Source organism: Siniperca chuatsi, linkage group LG20 (genome assembly GCF_020085105.1).
Source record: "Siniperca chuatsi isolate FFG_IHB_CAS linkage group LG20, ASM2008510v1, whole genome shotgun sequence".
In the NCBI taxonomy this organism is placed as follows: domain Eukaryota; kingdom Metazoa; phylum Chordata; class Actinopteri; order Centrarchiformes; family Sinipercidae; genus Siniperca; species Siniperca chuatsi.
In genome coordinates, this window is record NC_058061.1 from 23,360,790 (window position 1) to 23,385,664 (window position 24,875).

The following is a 24,875-nucleotide window of genomic DNA, read 5'->3' on the forward strand; positions in this document are numbered from 1 at the left end:
TAACTACCTGTTTTCTTAAGCAGTCTCCTGCATCTACTCCCTCACCCCTCTCTCATACACAAACATACTTCCATGTCTTTAGTTTAAGCATAGAATAATATCCAGTCTTGTATTTGTGTTGATCTGTACAGTCTTTATTGAACTGAAGTTTAACCATTGTGCTGGAGAAACCATTTGAAAAAAAGAAAGGAAAAATATATTATATCAGCATTTTCTATTGTCTCATGTAATATTTAAGACGTGTATTTTTGTGAATTATATATTTACGCAAATTATATGTATTACTACTAAAAGAACTACTACTTCTAATATTATTATTATTACACATTTTTATGAATGTTGCTTTGTTATTATATCATATCATATTCAGTCACTTGACTTGTGAATTGAGAGGAACCTTTTCAGTTCAAAAAGGTGGCAATGGTGAGGAACTCCAAAAGGATCCTCGAGGCTCTTCTACTTCTACGAGTGTAGCCAACAAACTGAAGATACCCTAATGATCTGTGAGCAATTTTTATCCTTTTTCACAACCCAAATAAATTAAATAAAACTCCAGATTGGTCATGCCACCGCTGACCAGACTGCAACCCCTCTGCCTTGCTCAATAACTTTGAGGCCCTTTCACTGTGCACTTTAAAGGACACAATGGCCATATTAAAGCCTTTATCGAGTCCTTCAGATATGCAGCCTCTCTGCTGCTCTGCTGTCGTGTGTGTGTGTGTGTGTGTGTGTGTGTGTGTGTGTGTGTGTGCGCGTGCGTGTGTGTGTATAGGAGCTGAGCCCGCCCTCGGAGAGGACAGAGAGAAGCTAACGTTACTTTGTCTCCTTTCTCGTCCATCACCTCTTCACCGTCGCTTGGGCTGAATTTTGTAAAAAAATTATTCACACACATGCTCCTAAATCCATTTTACGATTCGCACATATCTATTTTTAGTCACAAATGCAAGTGAAACACTCACACTGTTGAGCCCTGTGAATGGATGTTTTCTATGATGTAGTTTTAAGGTTATCAACACAACTTTATCTCTGCCAATAATTATCATGGAGGCTCCCCCTTAACACAGCTTAATAAATAGATAATAGATAAAAACCTAATATCAGCTGATATTGTATTTTTTAAACATTGACACACAACATAAACAAACATTTTTAAGGATCCCTTAAGTTTGGTTATTAAAGACCTGTGACCGACCAACTAACTAACTAACTAACTAACTAACTAGGTGTGTTGGGTCACCATACTGTAATGAGATGCTAACTCTCACAGAATTTCATTTGCCTGGCTGTAAGTAGCATTTAAAGCTGTGATAATCAGTGCTTGGCCAGTAGGGGGTGGAAGAAGTACTAAACAAGGCACTTTCACATTACACATTATCTGATAAAATGTTACTAGAAAAAAATTATTAATGCAGCTTTAAGTATGCCATGTTAGTCTAAATGCTTTTTTGCCCTAACAAAAATGGGAAAAGACTAAATACTTATTTATAATTCATTCGGGTATAATATTGTCACATTTAATGATGTTCTCTCTTTCATTCATTCCAAGAAAGCTCACATGAATTTAAACTGACAACTGTTTTAAGGAGAGAGTGACAGAGAGAGAGAGAAAAGAGACAGAGACAAAGAGAGACAGGATGAAGTGAGGGATAAAGAGGAGGCTGATGATAGTACTAAACTCACTAACACAGCAACAGAGGATGCTGAGTAGAGACCCTGGAGCCCCTCAACAATACCACACATGGGACAGATCAGTGACCTAAGCACACAGCACACTCAAGTGCTGCACATGCACTCTAACCACTGGTAAAGTCCTCAATTATGTTTCACTGACTACAATGAAACAACAGTAACTACAATGTATGTGCTTTAGAAGTCAAAGTTGTTGTTACTCATTGATCCTAGTAAAAATATTACTGCTTTACTAATAACGATGTGAGAACAATAACTGGTTACCGCCATTTTGTATTCTCTCTTCCCTCTAAAATCATCAGTTTCATTTAATTTAGCATATGTCGCAGACATAATGCTTTCCCTAGCTCCTTACCCTAATCTTAACCATCACAACTAGGTGCCTAACCTTAACCCTTACCCTACCCTAACCTTAACCTAACTGTAACCTGTACCCTAAAACCAAGTCTTAACCCTCAAAAAGCAGGCTCTACCCGTGGGGACCTCAATCTTTGTCCCCACGGTGACACAAGTCCCCATGGGTTAGTGTGCATTCAGGTTAAAGTCCCCACTGGGATATAAGAACATGAAACACACAGCAGAGCCATGAATGAGACGTGAATGAGTTCCACTGATTCCCCTGTACAGCCACAAGTGGGCAGCACTGCATTACAAAGAGCCATTCCTTGGCAATATTAAAATGCATACAGAATGGTCCATTTCACACAGTGAATCTTTACAGCACAATTAAAATACCCATGATACAAAATATACATTATTATATACAAGCTTATTGTGTCAAGTTATCTGTAGAGGTCTCTAACATCCTTACATTTTACTTTGAAATCTTAGACACCTACACTGACCTTCAATTCCTAGATCAACCACAAATAAAGGTCACTGTAAAGTAAGACCCTTACAATATTCTTGTTACCACTGATACAATAATAAATTCAGCAGCTGAAGTGAAATATATAGGCATAATATTGTAAGGTGAAAGAGTGTGTGTGTGTGTGTGTGTGTGTGTATGTTGTCTTGTCCTGCAGAAGTGCTCTTGACACTGAACATCTTCTTGATGTCTGTCATATCAAATAAGAGTGTTGACTAAATTGACGAGTAAGTGAAAAATGTATATAGTGCACTGACCAAAATGTGCTAACACGAGTAGGATCAGATTCGAGGCATAAATGAGTATAAAAGGAGGACACATGCACTCTTAATAGGTCTCTGATGAAGGCGAAGAATTGTCACTAATTGACCTCTTTTTAGTCAACTGTGAAAATCGTTCTGAGCTAAAAATAACTGCAAATTAATTTTTAAGCATTTCTTTGAATTGTTTTCATTTGAGGCACAGCTGCTATCAATAGGCTGGTCTGAATAACTGGCATCTAAATACTCATATACATTCAGTATATTGTCTCTTTTCAGGAATTAAGAAACCAGTCTATCTTTGCATTTAATGACAAGGCATTCTGATGGTAATCCAGTGACTTCATGAGGTCTGACCATTTTCTCAATTCACAGGGGGGGTATGTCATCCTTAAATTGAAATAAGGTTTTAATACAACTGTGATACTTCAGGTGTTTTACCAACTTACCACTTACCACCTCTGAAACTGCAAAATGTAAACTCTAAATGCAACCCAGCTTTACAAACACCCTGGTATACTGCAAACAAAGATATACACAAAAAACATGCACATACAAAATTTCAAAGTTACGGTATAAAACTGTGATGGGGTACTTTCAGTTTTTAACTGGTGTACAAGAACATACTGATAGTCTTACCAGTAGTTGGGCTAAAAGTGGGGGGTAAAAATGTTTGTCCTGAGGTTGGTGCTAATAGAAAGGTCACGTAGTGCAGAAAAACATAAATGGTAGCAGCTTCTCATTTTAAGTTGATGCCGATCATCGCTTTTTCCGGCCAAAACGGCAAACATCGCCAGCAGCAGATTATATCATGTAACTAATTAACATTAATTCCATAACAGCTCAAATTTTAATTTGGCAGTTGTCTGGTTAATAAGCTCTCTGCAAGCCAGTGTCTGTACTTGCCGAAAAAGTTTGTGAAGGAAAAGTCACATTATGCTGTAACAACAGTCTATGACTGCGAGTGGACTGTGCGTTTTTGGCTGGGCCGCAGCAAAGTGAGGCCAGCCCTATGTGCATTATAGTGTGGCATCTCTCTCGCCCGCTCTCTTGGGTCCTAGCTGGGTTAGCTTAGCTCTCTTCCCCCTCTTCCTTGGATGATTACTCCGCCTGCGGCTGGTCTGGCTGGGTGGTCGGAAGATGCCGTGGGCAGTGATCTTCTCAAGGTCCGCTGCACTTAATCCAATTCCTGTGCTTCCTTTATCGACATTAATGAGTGTAACGTTATTTCTGTTATAGGCCTATGTGCCGGGCCCAATTTAACCCCCCTTATTTCTCTTATCCTCAAATAATTTTCTCTTGTAAAAGTGAAGAACTGTTTGAAAATATGGACAATAAAGCATAGCCCAAATCTAACCCCTGTATTACTTGTCCAAGTACTTTTTTGTGTAGTAAGCATCCAAACAATTCAAGGGTTATGTTAGAAGAATAACATTTTGATTACATTTTATTATTTTTACATTTTATTTTTAATACCATGGGGCTAACTAGCTCTACACTAAAATACACAAACAATGCTGCTCCCTTGTAACGTTATACAAGTCCTTTACGTGGATCAACAACTGGTGAGGATACTGATGTTATGCCTGGGACATGTACCTTTAGCCTCAGTCTTTTAGCATTATATTATGTACACAGCCATTAAGTAACTTTACATAATTAAGACTATGGCTGGGTTTCAAAAATCAATTTTCCGATTCAAATTGATCTTCATTTGAATTATCCGATATCGATTCATAAAATCCGTGATCGATCTTTTAATATATGCCTTTTCCCGTGGATGCATGAAGCTTTAATTCCGTTAGGCCTTGTGTCCATATATTGTGTCCATATATTTTTCTTTTCTGGCAGAGAACGCTGGAGTGAAGCACTTGTGCGGTGAGAGATAAAAACGTTGGGTTGTGTTTCTATGACAAGCAGACTGACATTAGCAAAGTACCTAAAAAAACAAAAAAAACCACAGTGCAGCAAGTTGGGCTCCGCAGATCGGAAGGCGTACCAAGGTTGCAGCTCTGTGGTACTAGGCAGCTGAGTCGGGACCCCATGAAAATGGCCAGTCGAGTACCCTCGAAAGGTGACTGCTGGATGTCAGGATGGCTTCTCCAACAGTTCACCAAGGGCTCGGAGGATTCAGGGAAGGCAGGCTCGGGGTTGCAGGTGGCGGGCTAGCAGGCTCAGGACAGGCAGGTGGCGGGCTAGCTGGTTCAGGACAGGCAGGCTCACGAACCTGAGCATAATCCACTGAAGGGCAGGCTGAGAGGCCAGGAAGCAGGCTGGAGGACAGCAGACAGGAGGCTAGCAGACTGGAAGCTAGCTGGCTGGAGACTAGCAGGCCCAGGTGAAGGATGGAGGCTAGCAGGCTGGAGGCTAGCAGTCTGAGGTGCAGACTGGGAATCAGGGTGTCAAGAAAGTTAGCCCACCCAGGTAAATAATTCCTCAGCCAAGGCTTAGCTGACACTTCTCTGCGTGCAAGACAAATCATACAGTTCTTCCTCGAAACATCCATCTGCTGGGTCCATATTGGTCAGTTCGTACTGTCACAACTGATATGCAAGGCCACAGGGTAAGGACCCAAACGCAGACAGCACAGGCAGAATGGTGCAGTTCAATGATTTATTGGTAGCTTACTGGCAGGTACAGGCAGGCAGAAAGGCAGGCAGACAGGCAATAAACGGGTACAGACAGGTGGGCAGATACAGGTCCATCACAAGGCAAAAATCACCATTGCAACTGGGACAAACTGACTGGGCATCTGGTGGAAAGCTTGAGGATGGCAGGTCTGGGGAGTAAAAGGAAAGAACATGGCCTGGGAGAAGACAGTAGGAACTGGAGGCAGGGACAGATGGAGAGAATAATGAAGAGGGCTGGGGATGAGTGTGTGGCTGCAAGAAGAGACTGAGAGGGAAACTGTGACAGTTACTCAATGCATGAGTTGACATCGTGAATCAATATATACGCTGAGCTGCTGCTGCTGTATGGAGCAGACACACTTTATAATTGTAGCTCTGTAGTCCGACTAAGTATTGATAACACGCTTAGCATTTTACAAATTATAGTTTATTTGAATGTGGGGCAGTGCACAAGTAATGTAAATATGCACTAACACTGTGTAACGCCGGTAACACTGACTACCACGGCAAGCCTACGCTGTAGACAGACAGGCTGACCACAGACCAGCCCAGGCAGATGTACTGTATAAGACTACTGTTGTTCTACATTAGACAGTGGCTCTGTGTGTCTGAAAAGGTAACGGGACAAAACAGTTTGGGTGTTGTGTTTCAAAGAATGCAGCACTATAAGAAAGGAAGGAAGGAAACAACAGCAGAGGATACCACACAGACAGACACAATGATAACAAGAGCTCAGTAGCATTATTGTTCTATACCATAAACTAGTCTGACATACTGTAAGGTACTATGTTTCTGTCAAGCATTTTTGTGGGTAAAGCATCCAACAACAAGTAGATCATGTGACACTAAAGGCTAAGAAAGATTGTCCCAAAGTGTGCAGCGTTATCCCCTGATTATCGTGTCTCGCCCTTTTCTGTGATGGCAGACTGTTCCCCCCAGTGTAAATATTTTTGCCTTCCAACAAGTTTGGATGACACGTTGTGACGTTGTATGAACTAGTTTGCTTCAAGCGCTGTATTAGCTTTACAGGACTAATACAACATTTCCAGGAAAAATTCATTTCCCCTGGTCCTGTGTCACTTGATGCACTGACGGCGTTGCATCAAAAGAAACTAGCCTTTGGATTTTATTTTGCTTAAAACAGCTGTAAACTAAATCTTCCAGCGGCATTAAACAATCTCAGTTTTAAATACAATTCATGTTGTTACTAGGCCTGTCACGATAACTACTTCTGTTGGACGATATAGTGTATAGTAGTGTATAATTGCGATAAACGATATTACTGTCATTTTAAGGGCATTTGCATAGCATTCCAACACATTCATTTGCATAAAGTATAGGGGTTGTGTCAGTTGCAGCAAGGGAGAGAAATCTTTAGCCAAATAATCACAAACTCACTACAGAGACATTGTATATTTGAAGTAAAAAAGTATTTTAAAAATCTACAAAGGGAGGGAGAAGATCATACAAACTATTTACATATTTACAAGCTATAGGAACACTGTGATCCAGAGAGCTCAAACCTGCCTGCCCCACAAGCCGCTGCCTACTGACTGTCACGCTTGTGACACCGGCGCTGTTGGCAGAAAAGCCGAGGACTGGGATTACTCTGAGCAGCATGCACTGGAATGAATTCCAATATAATGTATGAATATATCTCTCGCCTTTTCTATGACGGTCTGAACAGGTCGCTAAATTTGTCGCTAGTAGCTTGTTAGAAATAAAGTCGCTAAGAGGGACTGAAAAGTCGCTAGCAACAAAGTCGCTAACTTGGTAACACTGGTGTGTGTGTGGAGAGAGGAGCTGCCTGAGCCCCGCCCACGGTGAAACGCCACACAGAGAGCAGACGACGAGAGGACAGAAGCAGGGACCAGAAATGACAGGAAAACGTGTCTCAGCGCAGTTTCTTCTGTTCATTCGCCTTAGGCGCTGTGAAGAAACGCTTAAGCGCTGTGCCCCAAGTCTTCCAATGGTAGGGGAAACCCTGCTGTTTAGTCTGGCATCATGTTGGCTAAAATGTTGGTGACATTCTTATGTAAACAAACACGCATGTAAACACAACGGGCAATATCGAGGTCAGCAAAACTCATGTCAATATATCGACAATAATTTAGAGAAAGATCAATGAAGACATTCACATCTGACACCAGAGACCATCTTTGAACAGAGACAGGAGTTACCATCTTCCCCCATGTATGACTGCAGTTCCATAAAGTTAAAAGCTCTAAAAGCTAGTAAGTGTTTCACCATTTCAACATCCCTCCGGTCCTCATCCACTGGGTTCACAATTTCCTCAGCAGGCGCAGGCACAGTAACATCATCAAATGTCATCACCAACACCGGAGTCCCTCAGGGCTGTGTCCTCAGTCCCTTCCTTTACACCCTCTACACAAATGACTGTAGCAGCCCTTCATCCATCACCACATACTTCAAATATTCCGATGACACTAACATATTTGGACTACTCAATGATAATAACTGTGTTACAACCTATCAAAACCCTATTTCTCCCTTCACACAATGGTGCAGTGATAACTACCTGCAGCTGAACGTGGACAAAACAAGAGAACTGGTCATAAGCACATCCAACACAGCCCACACTGGACTGAACGCCACCTCCACCCATGGCGAGACAGTTGAGCAGCTTCAAATATCTCGGACTCATTATAGACAATAAACTGAGTTTTGATCAAAACATCACTTCTATCCATAAATGATCCCAGCAAAGACTCAGAGCACTCACTGGCTGTTGCACCCCACCTCCTGTTGTTGTTTTGCAAAAGCACAATTCAACCTATCCCGCTGTACTCACCATGTTTCTTTACCATGTTAACCATCTCCAACAAAAACATACTGACCGGCATCACACAAAAGGTTGTAGGTTTAACTTTGCATGGAAACACATCGCTTGGGAAATTAAATTAACTTCCATATGGGTATGTAGAGGCAACATAACTGCCCAGTCAGAGCTGAATATCTACATTTTGGTGCTCAACGCAAACACAACTGCAGACTTCAAGCTCAACTGCCTGCCTCTTTGCATCTGTATGTATTAATGCATCATGAGACGGTTAGTGAGGTCTCCCCCTGAGAGATCCAGCAAGAGCTTTCTGGATTAGCAGGGTATCGGGGGGCATGTGTATAGCCATTCACATAAACACACACACACAAAGTTAAAAGTGGACAGGAGCAGCAATTGCCTGCACCTGATCCCTCCTGAGCACTGCTGACCCTCTTTTCACTTTTTGTTTCATCAATCTTTCTTTCCAGCTCCAACTGACTGAACAGAATTTTCTCTGTTGCACTTCAACCTGCATTCATTTCTTTTTTCTCATCTGAGCGTGTTGTTACTCTTTCTCTCAGACACACACACACATATATATTCCATTGCTGCGCAACACTCTTTCATTGACACATTCCTGAGCAGCCCACCTATCGGAAGAAGAATGGTCCAGTGTGTGCAAAATAACCCCTCTCTCTGTCTCTCTCTCTCTCTCACACACACACACACACACACACACAAACATGAAGTACACACAGCTTAACAGAGATCCATTGTCAAACATTTCACAGCAAGTATCAGCCCGTCCACTCCCCTACCCCACACACATACACACCCCACCCACTGAACAGTACCCTCTTTGCCACACAGTACAGAGCCAAGCCTCCAAGTCTGGAAAAAAACCCAACAATGACTGTTCCCTATCTGCAGCGGTGGCAATTTGCATCAGCTGCATGTGAACACCAGACCAAACCACTCACAGCATCCACTGGGAAGAGGTCAAAGGTCATCGTCCAGGAGTGAGTGGGCAGCCAGAGAAAGATCAAGGAAGACATTCACATCCGACATCTTTGAACAGGAGACAGGAGTTCTTCTGAACAGTCCCCCTTTGCCATACAGTACAAGCCAAGTCTGGAACAAACTAAAAACACAACAATGACTGTTCCCCATCTGCAGCGGTGGCACTTTGCTCCCTGTCACTCCAGACCACGTAACTTGATGCACTGACAGTGTTGCATCAAAAGAAACTAGCCTTTGGATTTTATTTTGCTTAAAACAGCTGTGAACCAAATCTTCCAGTGGAATTAAACAATCTCAGTTTTAAATACAATTCATGTTGTTACAGGAGGGTTTTTTTTAGGAACATGCAACAATTTCCTAAAACCAACAGAATGTGGTCCACGGGGCACTCAGGGCCCACAGGCGTGCCCGTCCCCCTGAGGTACACACACATACACACTCCCTCTGCTTCATGTGAGGGGGTGAGTGCTTGTTAGTACAGGGACACTTCATCATTGTAATTGGGGAAGTCACTTTGCGATATTGCTTTTTCAGATGGAGTAAATTTCTTCACTGCTGATAGTACTGAACTTCCCCCATTAGCAGATGCAGAGAACCAATGGCATCTGTCATCTCCACCTCATTATACCGCTCTGTAGTGTCCAAAATGGCCATGAACCAAGTGGCAAAATGATGGTGAAATTTGTATATGATGGATAATTGTCTCTAGTAGTTTTCTCAAACTTGGTTCCTGCTGGACAATCCATCCTTCCATTCACTGTATCTGCTTATACTGTGCAGGATTGCCTTTCCCAGCATGCACTGAGCGAGAGGTGGACAGGTAGCCAGTCTATCACAGCTCTAATACATATACTTTAGATAGACAAAACATTCACACTAACATTCACCCTCGACAGAGATCCAGGGATAGTGTTGTGAAAACTAGAGTTTAGTGTGGCTATTTACTGCTTTCAAATTGTCCTGAAGCCTCTCAGTGTGCTGTATCAATACTTCATGCCTTATTAAAACAAGTCAATCAGGCCTATTCTGAAATCCAGTACCTGCTGTGAAAGAGAAATGCCACTGTTTTACTCATGTGATCACGTGAGGTGAAACCAGCACAAACTAATTACCCCTTACTGCCTAAGCTAAGGGCAGCCTGATACAGGACATATAAGGCAAGAGGAGCCTGCTCGACTGAACACACAGAATCTGATGGGGGGCCCTGGATAACCCAGACATTTGGAGACAGTGGCAACGTATGTGAATTCATGAACAATACAGCTAATGTTGACAGTGTGATGAGGAACTCGTATATACTGAAACTGCTTCTTTCCTTAAAACAGTATTTTTTTAAAAACAAATAACACCAACGTAGTTATGGCACTAATGTATGGAAGAGGTCTGTGGTAGTTATTGCAGGAGGCTTATTTTTCCTGACTCTTCTTATTCCTACATTTGCTGGAAAATTCACGTCAGATGAATGACCCCAAGTCACTTTTACATCAGGGTCACAACAGCATCTAACTACGTAGGCCCTTGTAACATATCTGTAGCTCTTTCTAGTTTGAGGGTGCTGGTATTGTGTCACACTGTCATGATTTACTGGGACACTTGGATAGAACAGAGCCATTGTTAATGTTATTAGTAAAACCTGTGCTTTTCCTGCTATGACAAGTCAAAATGTCTGCTGTGAAAAAGAACTATTAAGAATCAAATCAGCATGTGATCGTGGAAAAAACTCCATCTGTTATGAGCGTTTAGTCAATTGACAGACAATCGGCAACTATTTTGATAATCGATTAATCATTTAAGTAATTTTTAAGCAAAAAGGACAACTATTCTCTGGTTCCAGCTTCTAAAATGCGAGGATTTGCAGCTTTTCTTTGTCACTAAGACACCAAGATGGCGGCGCATGCACAACGTGTCTTGCATACCGCCATCATACAGCCGACAAGAACTTTTGGACATTGCATCTCACAATAATTTTCACAACTTTATAGGCAATCTCCAGGCTCATTCCAGAGATCCAAGACATCGGAGGCTACCAACCCGGCTCCGCCGACCGGAAGTGCGCGCAGGCGGCGTCGAGACGACAAACAAAGGCGGGGGAAGAGAGGGGGGCTAAGGGCTAGGCTAAAGCTACCATTAGCAAACAACAGACTACACTCTAAAAATTCCACCAACATGTCTCCATACACCAACATGGCTATTGGGCAGGATCTTTTGTTTCAGCCCATAGTTCTTGATGACAGAGTGGTGCCAATAACAGGTCTCTGTATTTATAGCAGAAAGCCTCTCCTACGGGTGCTGCAGTGTGTTTGACAGCCCTGGGGAAGGTTATGCTGGAGGTAATTTGCAGACAGTCATTTGCTGCTTCATTTCAGTATGTTTAAACCCAGTTTAGAATTGTTGTGCAACGTAATCGGACCCTGAACCTGAAATGAACAGAAGAGACAATTAAATCGTTAATCGCAATTATTTGTATGACAATTAATTGTCAACTGAAATTTCATGATTGCGACAGCCCGAACCCTGACTCCAGCTCTGTACTAAACACACAGATAGTGAGAGTGACACTGATCTTCTCATCTCACTCTCAGAAGGAAAGCAAATAATCCTGTTTTCTAAAATGTTTAAGTATTCCTTTAAACATAAGTAGAGAGATGTATAACCTCACAACCTCCCTGTAGAATCAAATGATGCCTGAAAATATCCATAAGCTTCCGCAAATAACTAGAGAGGCTTCTTTCCATTTTAGGGAAAAAAAAGAGACTGAACATCAGAAAAACTGCTACCTAACAACAGGTTATACATCAGCTATAAACTGACCCACTTTCTCTATAGCTTGTATAGTGTAACTTTAATTTGAAAATTACACCACTGACCCATGACATGCTAACCGGGCCATGACACAAACTGTGAATAATATGAAAACCACACAGTGAGTGGAGATAGTAATAATAGCTCATACACTCCAAAATGAGTAACATCCCTCATTAATATGCTTTGCTGAGTAGGAAGATTTTTCTGAAAAATTGTGTCATTTCTGAATACATCTTTCTCCCCTGAGAGAAGACTCAATGTGCCTTCTGTCACTGTGCATATGTGGGCTGGCATATGGAAATACATGCATTCCAGCCAATTTCTTATTGTCTCTCTGCCCACCCACCCGTACTGGGGGTGGAGGGGGGGAGAAAAGATTCATTTATTTGCAGGATGCAGCATATGATCTGCTAGTGAAAAGGGGCTGTGGTGAAGACATGACTGGCCTGCAAGTAATTACATAGATTTGTGTTCTGCAGTTAAATATGGCATTTGCCTCCCTCTGCTTTCAAACAAAACGGTGCACTTTAAGTCATCACTTTTTCATTAACATTAACATTTTGTGGTTGAATAGCCTGCAGTTTGCACTTCTGTTTCAAGTTGGGGAATTTGACAAGTTGCAGTGCAAAAACATAAGAAGCCAAGAAGGTGTGTTTCTGGAGGAGATGCTGAAGCTGTGCCAGTAGTTAAGTTATGTTAATACTGGGATGTAGAGTGAAAACTTACTTTTAACTGACACTTAACCTGTGAATATGCAAATATAGGCTATGAGGGTTGAATGAAAACAACAACAAAATAATTGAATGTCCTGCAAAGTTCAGTAAAGGGTTTGTAAAAGGCTTTTAGGTTGTTTGCGTTATGGAGATGCAATATGCTATATCACCTAACACTGACTCGCTTATCACAGGCTAAAACAGCAAACACCTTAGCTGAAGGGACGTTTAGCACCCAGAAGACAAGTTTATGTGTATGAGTTATTGGAACCCGAGAAAAATGCAAGAGGAAACACGGAACTGCAGCAGAATACAAACACAATATATTAAATAAAACGGAAAATACTTTCAATCATGACTATATTCAGAATATTCAGTTTGGACTTACTTCAGTTTTTGAGTGAGGTGGAATTCCAACAAGGCAATAAGTAACTCCATTCATTGGGTTCTCAGCGTCTGCTATGTGTAAACCCAAAACAGAAATGTTTCAAATTACTCTGCTGTCAACATTGTGGACAGTCGTCTTCTCTCTCAAGTCCTGGCGCTGATAGCGGCGTCGCGTCAGGACAGACTCGACGTTCCGCCTCTCCCTCGCTCTGCGACGTAAACACTCCCGCTCCGAGCAGCTTCATGCGGCCATATTAAAGGCACCATACGATTCTGAAGCATTTTACATATTAACTGTATCTTCTTCTTTTCCTTTCGGCTGTTCCCTTTCAGGCGTCGCCACAGCGAATCATGTGCCTCCATCTAACCCTGTCCTCTGCGTCCTCTTCACTCACACCAATTAACTTCATGTCCTCTCTCACTACATCCATAAATCTCCTCTTTGGTCTTCCTCTAGACCTCCTGCCTGGCAGCTCCAACCTCAGCATCCTTCTACCAATATATTCACTATATTCAGTCTCTCCTCTGAACACGTCCAAACCACCTCAATCTGGCCTCTTTGACTTTATCTCCGAAACATCTAACATGAGCTGTCCCTCTGATGTCCTCATTCCTGATCCTGTCCGTCCTCGTCACTCCCAAAGAGAACCTCAACATCTTAAGCTCTGCTACCTCCAGCTCTGCCTCTTGTCTTTTCTTCAGTGCCGCTGTCTCTAAGCTGTACAACATCGCTGGTCTCACCACCATCTTGAACACCTTTCCTTTCATTCTTGCTGATACTCTTTTATCACACAACACACCTGACACTTTTCTCCACCCGTTCCAACCTGCTTGCACTCGCCTCTTCACCTCTTTTCCACAGTCTCCATTGCTCTGAACCGTTGACCCTAAGTACTTAAAGTCCTGCACCTTCTTCACCTCTGCTCCCTGTAACCTCACCGTTCCACCTGGGTCCCTCTCATTGACACACATGTATTCTGTCTTACTGCGGCTAAGCTTCATTCCTCTGTTTTCCAGAGCAGACCTCCATCTCTCTAGATTTTCCTCCACCTGCTCCCTGCTCTCACTACAAATCACAATGTCATCCGCAAACATCATAGTCCATGGAGATTCCTGTCTAACCTCATCTGTCAGCCTGTCCATCACCAGAGCAAACAAGAAGGGGCTCAGAGCCGATCCTTGATGCAGACCCACCTCCACCTTGAACTCCTCTGTCACACCTGCAGCACACCTCACCACGGTCTTACAGCTCTCATACATGTCCTGCACCACCCTAACATACTTCTCTGCCACTCCAGACTTCCTCATACAATACCACAGCTCCTCTCTCTGCACCCTGTCATACACTTTCTCTAAATCTACGAACACACAATGCAACTCCCTATGACCTTCTCTGTACTTCTCCATCAGCATCCTCAGAGCAAATACTGCATCTGTTGTACTCTTTCTAGGCATGAAACCACATTGCTGCTCACAAATGCTCACCTCTGCCCTTAGCCTAGCTTCCACTACTCTTTCCCACAACTTCAATGTATGGCTCATCAGCTTTATTCCTCTGTAGTTGCCACAGCTCAGCACATCTCCCTTGTTCTTAAAAATTGGCACCAGTACACTTCTCCTCCATTCCTCGGGCATCCTCTCACTCTCCAAGATCTTGTTAAACAAACTAGTCAGAAACTCTACTGCCACCTCTCCTAGACACTTCCATACCTCCACAGGTATGTCATCAGGACCAACTGCCTTTAAACTCTTCATCCTCTTCAACGTCCTCCTCACTTCACTCTTGCTAATCTTTGCTACTTCCTGCTCCACACCAGTCACTTCTTCTACTCTTCGTTCCCTTTCATTTTCCTCATTCATCAACTCTTCAAAGTACTCCTTCCATCTTCCCATCACACTCCTGGCACCTGTCAATACATTTCCATCCTTATCTTTAATCACCCTAACCTGCTGCACATCCTTCCCATCTCTATCTCTTTGTCTGGCCAACCTGTACAAATCCACCTCTCCCTCTTTAGTGTCTAACCTAGCATACAAGTCCTCATATGCTCTTTGTTTGGCCTTTGCCACCTCTACCTTCACCTTACGCTGCATCTCCCTGTACTCCTGTCTACTCTCTTCAGTCCTCTCAGTGTCCCACTTCTTCTTAGCTAACCTGTAACCTTTAAAGCTAACCTTTCTCTGTATACACTCCTGAACTTCCTCGTTCCTCTTTCCAGATGACACACCGAGTACCCTCCTACCTGTCTCCCTGATCACATTAGCTGTAGTGGTCCAGTCATCTGGGAGCACTTCCTGACCACCCAGAGTCTGTCTCAGCTCCTCCCTGAAAACTACACGACATTCTTCCTTTTTCAGCTTCCACCACTTCGTCCTCTGCTCTGCCTTTGTCCTCTTCATCTTCCTCACCACCAGAGACATTTTACACACTACCATCCTGCGTTGTCTGGCTACACTCTCCCCTACCACTGCTTTGCAGTCACTGGTCTCTTTCAGATTACAACGTCTACACAAGATGTAATCCACCTGAGTGCTTCTACCTCCGCTCTTATATGTCACCCTATGTTCCTGCCTCTTCTGGAAGAAAGTGTTCAATACAGCCATTTCCATCCTCTTTGCAAAGTCTACCACCATCTGTCCTTCTGCGTTCCTGTCTTGAAGACCAAACCTGCCCATCACATTCTCATCACCTCTGTTCCCTTCACCTACATGCCCATTGAAATCTGCACCAATCACCACTCTCTCACCTCTGGGGATGCTCTGCATCACTTCATCTAACTCACTCCAGAATTTCTCCTTCTCTTCTAACTCACATCCTACCTGTGGGGCATAACCACTCACAACATTGAACATCACCCCTTCAATTTCCAGCTTCAGACTCATCAACCTGTCTGATACTCTTTTCTGGCACAAGAAGACACTGGCTTGCACCCCTTTGCGGTTGCATTTTACATATTAATTGTATGTATAAATTAATTTTTATTGCCAATTTGTCAACGGGTTGTAACGTAACTTAAAAAATTAGACATCCCGCTACTTTCGGTTGCCTATAACAGCCTGTGGACTAATTTCTATGTGAACATAGGTCGGGTCGGTTTTTCCGGGATAATCCAAAGGAAGTGACATTTATGCGCACTCCCGAGTGCATTGTCTCTCCGCTTCCCCACAGTGTCAGCAGTGTGTGACTGTGACACTAGCTAACTTTAGCTTAGAAATGGAGTCTGCTAACATCAACAAATGACGGCACCCACTACAACACAGAGTCTAACACAAAGTCAAAGCTAACATTACTGCAAAGAATGTGAAATATATTGTGATATTAACTTGTGAATGTTAGCTTGCTTGCTAACGCAGACAAATTGCTAGCTAGCTAATGTAGCAAAATACTGTCTTGGCTGGATAACGTCAGCTAATTCATCCTGACTTCAGCGGCTGATCTGGCTGGTAAATTGGTTGGCTTGCCGTTTGCAGGTTACTTTGTCAGCTGGTGTTGCGTGGTGGCAGGATATATGCAGCATGGCTGGGTTGTACCTGGCTGGCTAACGTTAGCGAGCAAGCAAGCTAACGTTGTCACTAGCAAAATACTATCTGAGTGGATATGTTATTTGGCTAGCTTGCCAAATTACTTCACCAATGTGATCCATGATACTAACTTATGTATTATGACAAACGGTGTTGATTTTAGCCAGCAATAAATGATGTAACGGTACAAAGCAAAGGTGTATAACGATTGCTTTCTACTAGCCAAGAGTGATGCAAGGCAGGGACAATCAACTAGCTAACTGTAACCTAAGCTAAGCTGGGGCTGGCCGGCTGGATGTGGCTTGGCTGCGCGGTGTGGGTCTGTATGGAAGTTTTTATTGAACTTTATTAGTTGTAACCCACAGAAGACAATCCACAAATGTGTACCATGACCCACAAATATTTCACTATGCACAAACATAGGCCTCCCGGGCCTGTCTAGTTCGTAGGTTAAAATCATAGCTAGGCTAGTGTTAACGTTTAGCAGACGCCTGGAACGGTATAGCCAATCAGAGGCAGAGTAGGAGGGGGTCTACAGATGACTCTTCTTCCAGTACAGACTGTAGTTCTGTCAGCTCATGGGAGGGAATCTCGCCATGTGCTGGTGTATCTAGTAACTGCACCTCACATTATGGATTCCTTTTTCCAGATCTGCTGCAATTCCAATTGGACTAAATTCCACAAATAAATAGGAGGGAAGTCACAAATGTCACGTGGCCCACAAGCTGACAGGAAGCAATCTACAAATTTGCAAAACCCATTTCACATGTAAAAATGGATCCACAAATGCCTAGGCCGATGCCTAGGATGATGCTCGACCGCGCCTACAGAGTGCGAGTGCAAGCATCAGGATGCTGACTGCAGTTCACTTAATGACCAAAGGTGTCATTATTAATAAGGGTTTTCTGAAAGTTACATATAGAACCAGAACCAGAAATCTGGCAAATTGGACTTCAAAATAAAGACATAAAAGAGCTCACCATTGGATTAAAAAAACTAAAGCATAACTCTAAACAGACGTTTCCATAGTTAAAAAGGGATCATGTTAAAAACTGCTACCACAAGAACCACATGTCAGACATCTTGAACACATCTAAGATGAAGAGTGACTGCAATGAACAACTTGCAATATAGTTTAAAACCATTATAAATGAATGACAGCGCTAATATTAAGAATGTTATACAAAGAAAGCAATGTCACAGAATAGATTCTTTAACTAATAAAACATTTTAACTAACTAATGCTGAGAAGCTAACAACTGCTCTATGTTCATTTATCACACGTTACTATATAAATATAGAAAAATAAAGATTTTTTGCTGTTGCAAATTAGAAGTAGATACATGTCAATTTTAGGAGACAGGGTTGCCACCGTCCCATATGAATAGATACTGTGCAGTATATACCTATCAATTAGTACTCACCTATGGCATTAATAAATACATCACTGGAGTTGCATAAAGACTCAGTGTGTTACTATAAACAATTCTCCTCTATTTTAGATACTCTAAGCTGGCAGGTTAAATATAACAAAACAGAATGCAATCCGCCACAACACCACAGACAGTGGTTTAAAATAATTACCATAGAGTTAAAACACATCTGTGAAAGTCAATAAAACAATAAAAACGTGGTATTTGCATTGTGCCCCCCCCCCCCTCTCTGTCTCTCTCTCTCTCTCTCTCTCTCTCTCTCTGTCTCTCAAAACCTAACACGGCAGCGGCGGATCGCCCACCATTGAGTCTGGTTCTGTCCAAGATTTCTGCCTCTTAAAGGGAAGTTTTTCCTTGCCACTGTCGCCAAGTGCTTGCTCATGGTGGGATTTGTTGGGTCTCTATAATTAATACTGTAAAGAGTACGGTCTAGACCTGCTCTATAGGAAAAGTGCAATGAGATAACTTCTGTTATGAATTGGCGCTAAAAATCAGTCTTTATCAGTCTGTTGTTGCAAGTACAATCAGAAAATCTGTTCTGGGAACTACCCTGGAGCCGAGGTGATGGTGGAGAAGAGGATGCTGCACAAATTTTTGTCAATCATGGAAAACACCTCACATCCTCTTAACGACCTCCTGGTCAAACAGTGGAGCACTTTCAGTAAAAGACTGATCCAGCTCCGCTGTGACAAGTACCGATACATGAGATCCTTCCTGCCAGCTGCCATCTCCCGGTACAACCAGTCCCCTCTGTGTCAGGACAGGGGGGTCGGGAGGTGAAGCCTCACACTTCCCCCTAACGGACAAAGACAATACAAGCACTCTCAACCTGGACTCATACACCTTTCAATTATCTGATTCTTAACTGAACTACAACTGTACAGTATACTTGCATTTAAATTTGCACTATTTGCACCGGTGGAAATTGCACCATGTTCACCTCGCTTGGTTTTACTTGCCTACCCCTACACAGCATTACACATGTACAGTATATATGTACAGTAAAATCATCCCACTTACTTTAAGTTATTGTTGATAAGTATTGTATTGTTTTTTGCTCATTAGCTGCTGTAACGTACTATATCCTTCCCGGAAAGGAGTTTAAACATGGTCGAGAGTGTTACCACTGCGCGTAGGACAGCTGATGTGTTGGTGGTATCTCAGCAGGACTTTCGTCAGGTTGGCATTGTTGAAATCCCTGGCCACAATAAAAGCAGCTTCCAGCCGCTGGTTGTTGCTCATGGACACCTCCCCCTTGCTCTTCCCCAATTGTATTGTCAAGGTCCACTTGACTTGAAGCACGACACACAACATGTTAACTTTATAAACATTTAACACACAGGATGTGTGTTAACTTGCTTCATTGAGAAAAACCTTGCCATTGAACAAAATTCAGGCAGCAATTATGATTAAAAATAGGAGTATGCACGCACATCCAAACCAAAAGAGGGCAGGTGCTGAGCCGAAAGTGAGCAAATCATGAAACAAACAAATAAACAGCTTGCACACCGCAGGGTTCCCGTGTCCACTTATTTATTGCACCAAGGTGATGTTTCGAGCACAGCTGCTCTTCATCTGACCCAGCAATTATGATCCCCTCAAAACATATTTGGTAAAACAAATAAGTTTTACCAAATAATAAGTACTGCATACACATAATTTCATAATAAATACATTTCACGTAATAGGAGACAAGTATTTAATATATTATACATTAACATATAACAAAAGTGGCAAGGGAACTTCAGCAGGAACATGCAGTTGGCTGTTGCAGATTGAAACTACAACCTTCTGACCTTACATTTTTAGCAACCAATGACGCACAAACACTCTCTCTCCCTCTCTCTCTCACACACACATATATATAAAGCTGTCTAAACATACAGTGTGTTATTTTCCATCAGTGCTTCTCTCTCAACCTTTGTGTCTGACTGATCTGTGATGTACATACTAATACACCCATCCTAACATCCAGAACAATCTTTCCCTAACTTTACACTTAACCTTTTACATTTATTTTCACGCTCATCTTATTTAAATGTTCTTTTTAAAGTGTTGCATATCGACTCTGTTGAAGGCCACTTCACCAAACTTTGCACCATGAACTAGTTTTATAATGACAATTTAGTTGCAGAAAAAAAATGAAACTAAATAAGAACTTAACTCTATTTAGTCCGGCTATTGTGTTTATTTACTAATTTAAAAAAATCTAGACAGCAACACTCAGGTAGTGTCCTCACACAAATGAACATCTTTTTTTACAGATTCATATTGTTTCCTCACGGCTTAGTAAATGTTCCGAGGACCAATACCATACCATGGGGTTGGGAACCTACCATAAATATACCAATCATGCTTTAGATGACACGAAAGGATATTGTAGGAAAAACAAATGCAACATGTTGTCTGTGACCATTTTACAGATATGTTCAGTGTGAATAATTTGTGAATTTGCAGGTAAATTCATTCATTCAAAATGTAATCTGTCTACTGTTACAAATTCCTGCGTAGTATAAAGGTAATTTTCAGGAGACAGGGTTGCAATGCCAGATCCAGTTTTTCAGACAGGTTACATGAGCAAAACCCTGTCTAAACCTACAGTATGTCCATTTTCATCAGTGTGCTTCTCAGCTGACTGCTCTCTGTTGTACATGTACATAATCCAATTAAATAGTTTGTTGTATGTTGGTAACGTTTAAAAAAAAAAACTTTGATGTATTTTATTGCATTTAGTCAGTCTACCTTTCAATATGACTGTGTGCTGTGATATGGACTTTAGTGGGAGAATTGTCATGCCTGAAGGAGTGTGTGTGTGTGTGTGTGTGTGTGTGCGCTCATGGTCAGTGGAGCGAGAGTCACAGCCCCAATGCTGATGTTGGCCGACAGTGCCCTCAGGACAGAGAAAAGAGCATGCGCAAACATGTACATACGCTTGTACACTCTTGCACACACTGAGTCATTGTATAATAGCAGGACATAGACTCATAGGAGAAGAGAGAGAGAGAAACTGAGAGTGTAGATGTACACTCTCATACGCCCTCTACTGGCCTCGCACTGCTCTCACAGACACACACACACACACACACATGTCACAGCTACCAAGGGAACTCCTGATGATATTGCTTCCTGTGCAAAGAGCTCCCCATAATGAAAAGAAACACACACATGCATGCAGACAAAGTTGAGTCTTTTCAGGGAATTTTGACTTGTGGCTGTCATCCCATCAATCAGCCTTACCTTGATGATAGATGAGAAGATGATGATGTACAGAATGAATAAATGAGTGTCAATGAGACAATTTGTGGCACCATTCCTGATAAACAAGTCGTTGCAGATTAGTTTTAATAATTAATTTCCATACTGCTGCTGTATTACATCACTTTTGACACGTAATCACGCATCATGGACCACAGGAGGACGGTTAAATTCTGTTATGTAAGCACTGGTCCAGCTTACATCAGCCAAAATCATCTGACATCATGATTGGGATTTTGGATGCTTTTCCTGTTTGCACTTGAAGTTTGGTTTAATTTTTTATCATGCTTTTGAGCATTAGGAAATTACTTACAATCCTTCAACTCACAATGTGATACTGGCTACAGGAATAACCCTGAAAGTGTTGATACACAGTGAGTTATAAGGTTGACTCATATGGGGTTTTTGAAAGGCAAATCTAATATGTTTGAAAGTCAGCTTCCTATAGCCAATATGTTGGGTCAGTATTCTTGTTGAAATTGTGGAAAAGCTCTAAAACAGTATTTTTCATCATGGAACATAAAAACTAATGAACTTTTTTGAGGTTGGCAGTTCTTAAATGACCTACTATACAACTGTATTGCAAAAATGACACATTACTCCCATTAAATGATTGTATAATTAATACAGTAGATAATTAACAGAAACCATTGATAATGTAAAAAAATAACTATGAATAAACATTTTAATAAGGTTCACTAAAAGGCTCTGACTGATTGTTGAACCTCAGATCCAGGAGGAGCAATGCGGATTCTGTCCTGGTCGTGGAACAGTGGACCAGCTCTTTACCTTTGTGGGGTTGTTAGGGGGGTCATGGGAGATTGCTCATCCAATCTACATTTTTTTTGTGGACTTGGAGAAGACTTACAACCGTGGCCCCCGGCAAGCCCTGTGGGGGGGTACTGCGGGAGTATGGGGTACCGGGACCATTGCTACGAGCCATCCGGTCCTTATATAACCGGAGTGAGAGCTGTGTCCGTAATCTCGCCAGGAAGTCAAACACATTTTCAGTGGGTGTTGGGCTCCGCAAGGGTTGTCCCTTGTCCCGCATTCTGTTTGTGATTTTCATGGATAGGATCTCAAGGCACAGTCGGGGGGAGGGTAGGAGAGTGTCTGGTTTGGGGACCTCAGAATTGCTTCTCTGCTTTTTGCAGATGATGTATTTCTGTTGGCTTTATCAGACCATGACCTCCTGCAGAGGTGGGTAGTAATGAGTTACATTTACATTTGTCAGAGTAGTTTTAATGCAGCATAATATAATATAGGAGACAACAAGATTTTTTTTTTACTTATTGGTGTACTTAATAGAGTATAATATTAATGTAATATTTTGTGATTACACTTGAGAGATACAGACTGAGAATATTGTCCTGGTGTATATGTGTCAGGCATCTAATCAGGAGATGATGACTTGCCATTTCATCACAAATAAATACAGGTATATGTTCACTTCTTTACCTTTACCTGAGGAAGACCATCTGTGGTTGAAATAATTCCAGCCATATCCACATCAAATAAAAGACTTGGGGGGAAAGACAGTAGTGTGCTGGTGTTTTATTTATTTATTTTTCTTAAGTTACTTGTTACTCAAGTAAATTTTTTTGTAAATACGTTCTAACTCAAGTAATTTTTTGATGACTACTTTTACTTCTACTTGAGTACAGTTTTTGGCTACTCTACCCACCTCTGACCTCCAGCACGCAATGGGGTAGTTTGCAGTTGAGTGTGAAGCGGTCGGGATGAAATTCAGCACCTCTAAGTCTCAGGCAATGGTTTTCTGCCAGAAAATGGTGAATTGCTCCCTCCGGGTTGGGAGTAAGTTGCTGCCCCAAGTGAAGGAGTTCAAGTATCTTGGGGTCTTGTTCATGAGTGAGGGTAAAATAGAGCGTGAGATCGACAGGCAGATTGGTGTGACGTCAGCAGTTATGCAGGTGTTGTACCGAACCGTTGTGGTGAAGAGGGAGCTTTTGATTTACCAGACAATCTACATTCCAACCCTCAGCTATGGTCATGAGCTTTGGGTAGTAACTGAAAGAACGAGATGGCGGATACAAGCGGCCGAAATTTGTTTCTTCTGTAGGGTGACTGGGCCTCACCCTTAGACATAGGGTAAGGAGCTCAGACATCCGGAGGGAGCTCGGAGTAGAGCCGCTGCTCCTTCACGTTGAAACAAGCCATTTGAGGTGGTTCGGCATCTGATCAGGATGCCTCCTGGGCGCCTTCCTTTGGAGGTTTTCTGAGTATGTCCAACTGGTAGGAGACCCCAGGGTAGACCCAGAACACGCTGGAGAGATTCTATATCCTATCTGGCTTGGGAATACCTCAGGATCCCCCAGGAGGAGCTGGAAAACTTTGCTGGGAAGAAGGACCTGCTGCCAGTATGACCCGGCCCTGGATAAGTGGCAGAAAATAGATGGATGGATAAAACCCGGTATATCAGCAATTCAATATATGGGTCATGCCACCGTTGGTCTGACAGCATATAGTAGGTACATAAGTACTGTATAGTTTGTGAGAGGCCTATCATCACATACAAATTCTGCACATAGGGGCTTTAAATTGCACTTGGGCTAGTCCTGCTTAGTGCTAAACATGATGGAAGTTTATAACTAAGCACTAACCTCGGTAAATGAGAGATGGTGGTACAACTAGTGACGCTGTAGAGCAATGTTTGGATGAGTGGGTCCGAATATACTTTCACATTTCATGTCCTACAGCACATACACACATGCACACCACAATACAGATTTCTGCTAAGTGCAGAGGGCTTTGAGTTTTGTTGGAGGGGACATGCCATAAATGGCAACAATGTCACAACAAAAAGCGAGCTGATGTAAACAGCATAAGCTTCCATAAATATATATGAAATGCATTCACCGTTATGTTAGACCTTAATTACACACAATATGTTTTGATGATAAAAGATGAATGTAAACCACAATTGTTTACAATGAAAAATGCACAGAATGATTTTAACTTAATCTGATAGTATTTACCACCAAAGCTTCCAAAATAACTTATATCCAATATTATTAATTCAACATACAGTATGTAATTGTAACTTGGTCAGTGTGACAAGTCATTAGCCAGACTGCAAAACTATTAGAAAGAGCATATGTTCTGATCTCATCTCTGATGGGAATTTTTATTTTTGGTTTCTGATAGATTTCTGGTGATTTTTGCTTAATCTTTTCTTTTAAATGCTCAATGCTAAACGCCAAGAACCTGGCCAAGACTGCAGCATAAAAGTTGCAGACAAAACAATACAAAATCAGACAAAACAAAACACAGATACCAATATTAAGGAATTTAAAATGAGCTAAGAGACAATTAACAATGAAGTGATATTTAAATTAAAAAAACTTCAGCCAGAGATATAAGATTCCTCAGTTTAATTTTGTTTTGCAGACTATTCAGAGAGGCTGTAGCTGAAAACATAAAGGTTTTCTTTGCCATTTCTGCCCATACATTAGGGACAGACAGCAGATATACTGTATTTCTAACTTGTGAC

General features: G+C 41.9%; 1 protein-coding gene across 2 annotated transcripts in view; it reads right to left on the reverse strand.

Annotated features, from left to right (window-relative positions):
• The window catches only part of LOC122867168 (rho GTPase-activating protein 23-like), a 101,700-nt gene that overhangs the window by 50,266 nt on the left and 26,559 nt on the right, over positions 1-24,875 (reverse strand). The window contains exon 1 of one of the 2 annotated variants that reach the window (XM_044177585.1): positions 13,156-13,447. The exons of the other annotated variant lie outside the window; for it this stretch is intronic. Within the exon in view, the coding sequence (XP_044033520.1) occupies positions 13,156-13,209 (54 nt within the window). The 5' untranslated portion in view covers positions 13,210-13,447. Of the gene's footprint in view, positions 1-13,155; positions 13,448-24,875 lie in introns of those variants that run through there. 2 annotated transcript variants of the gene reach the window in all.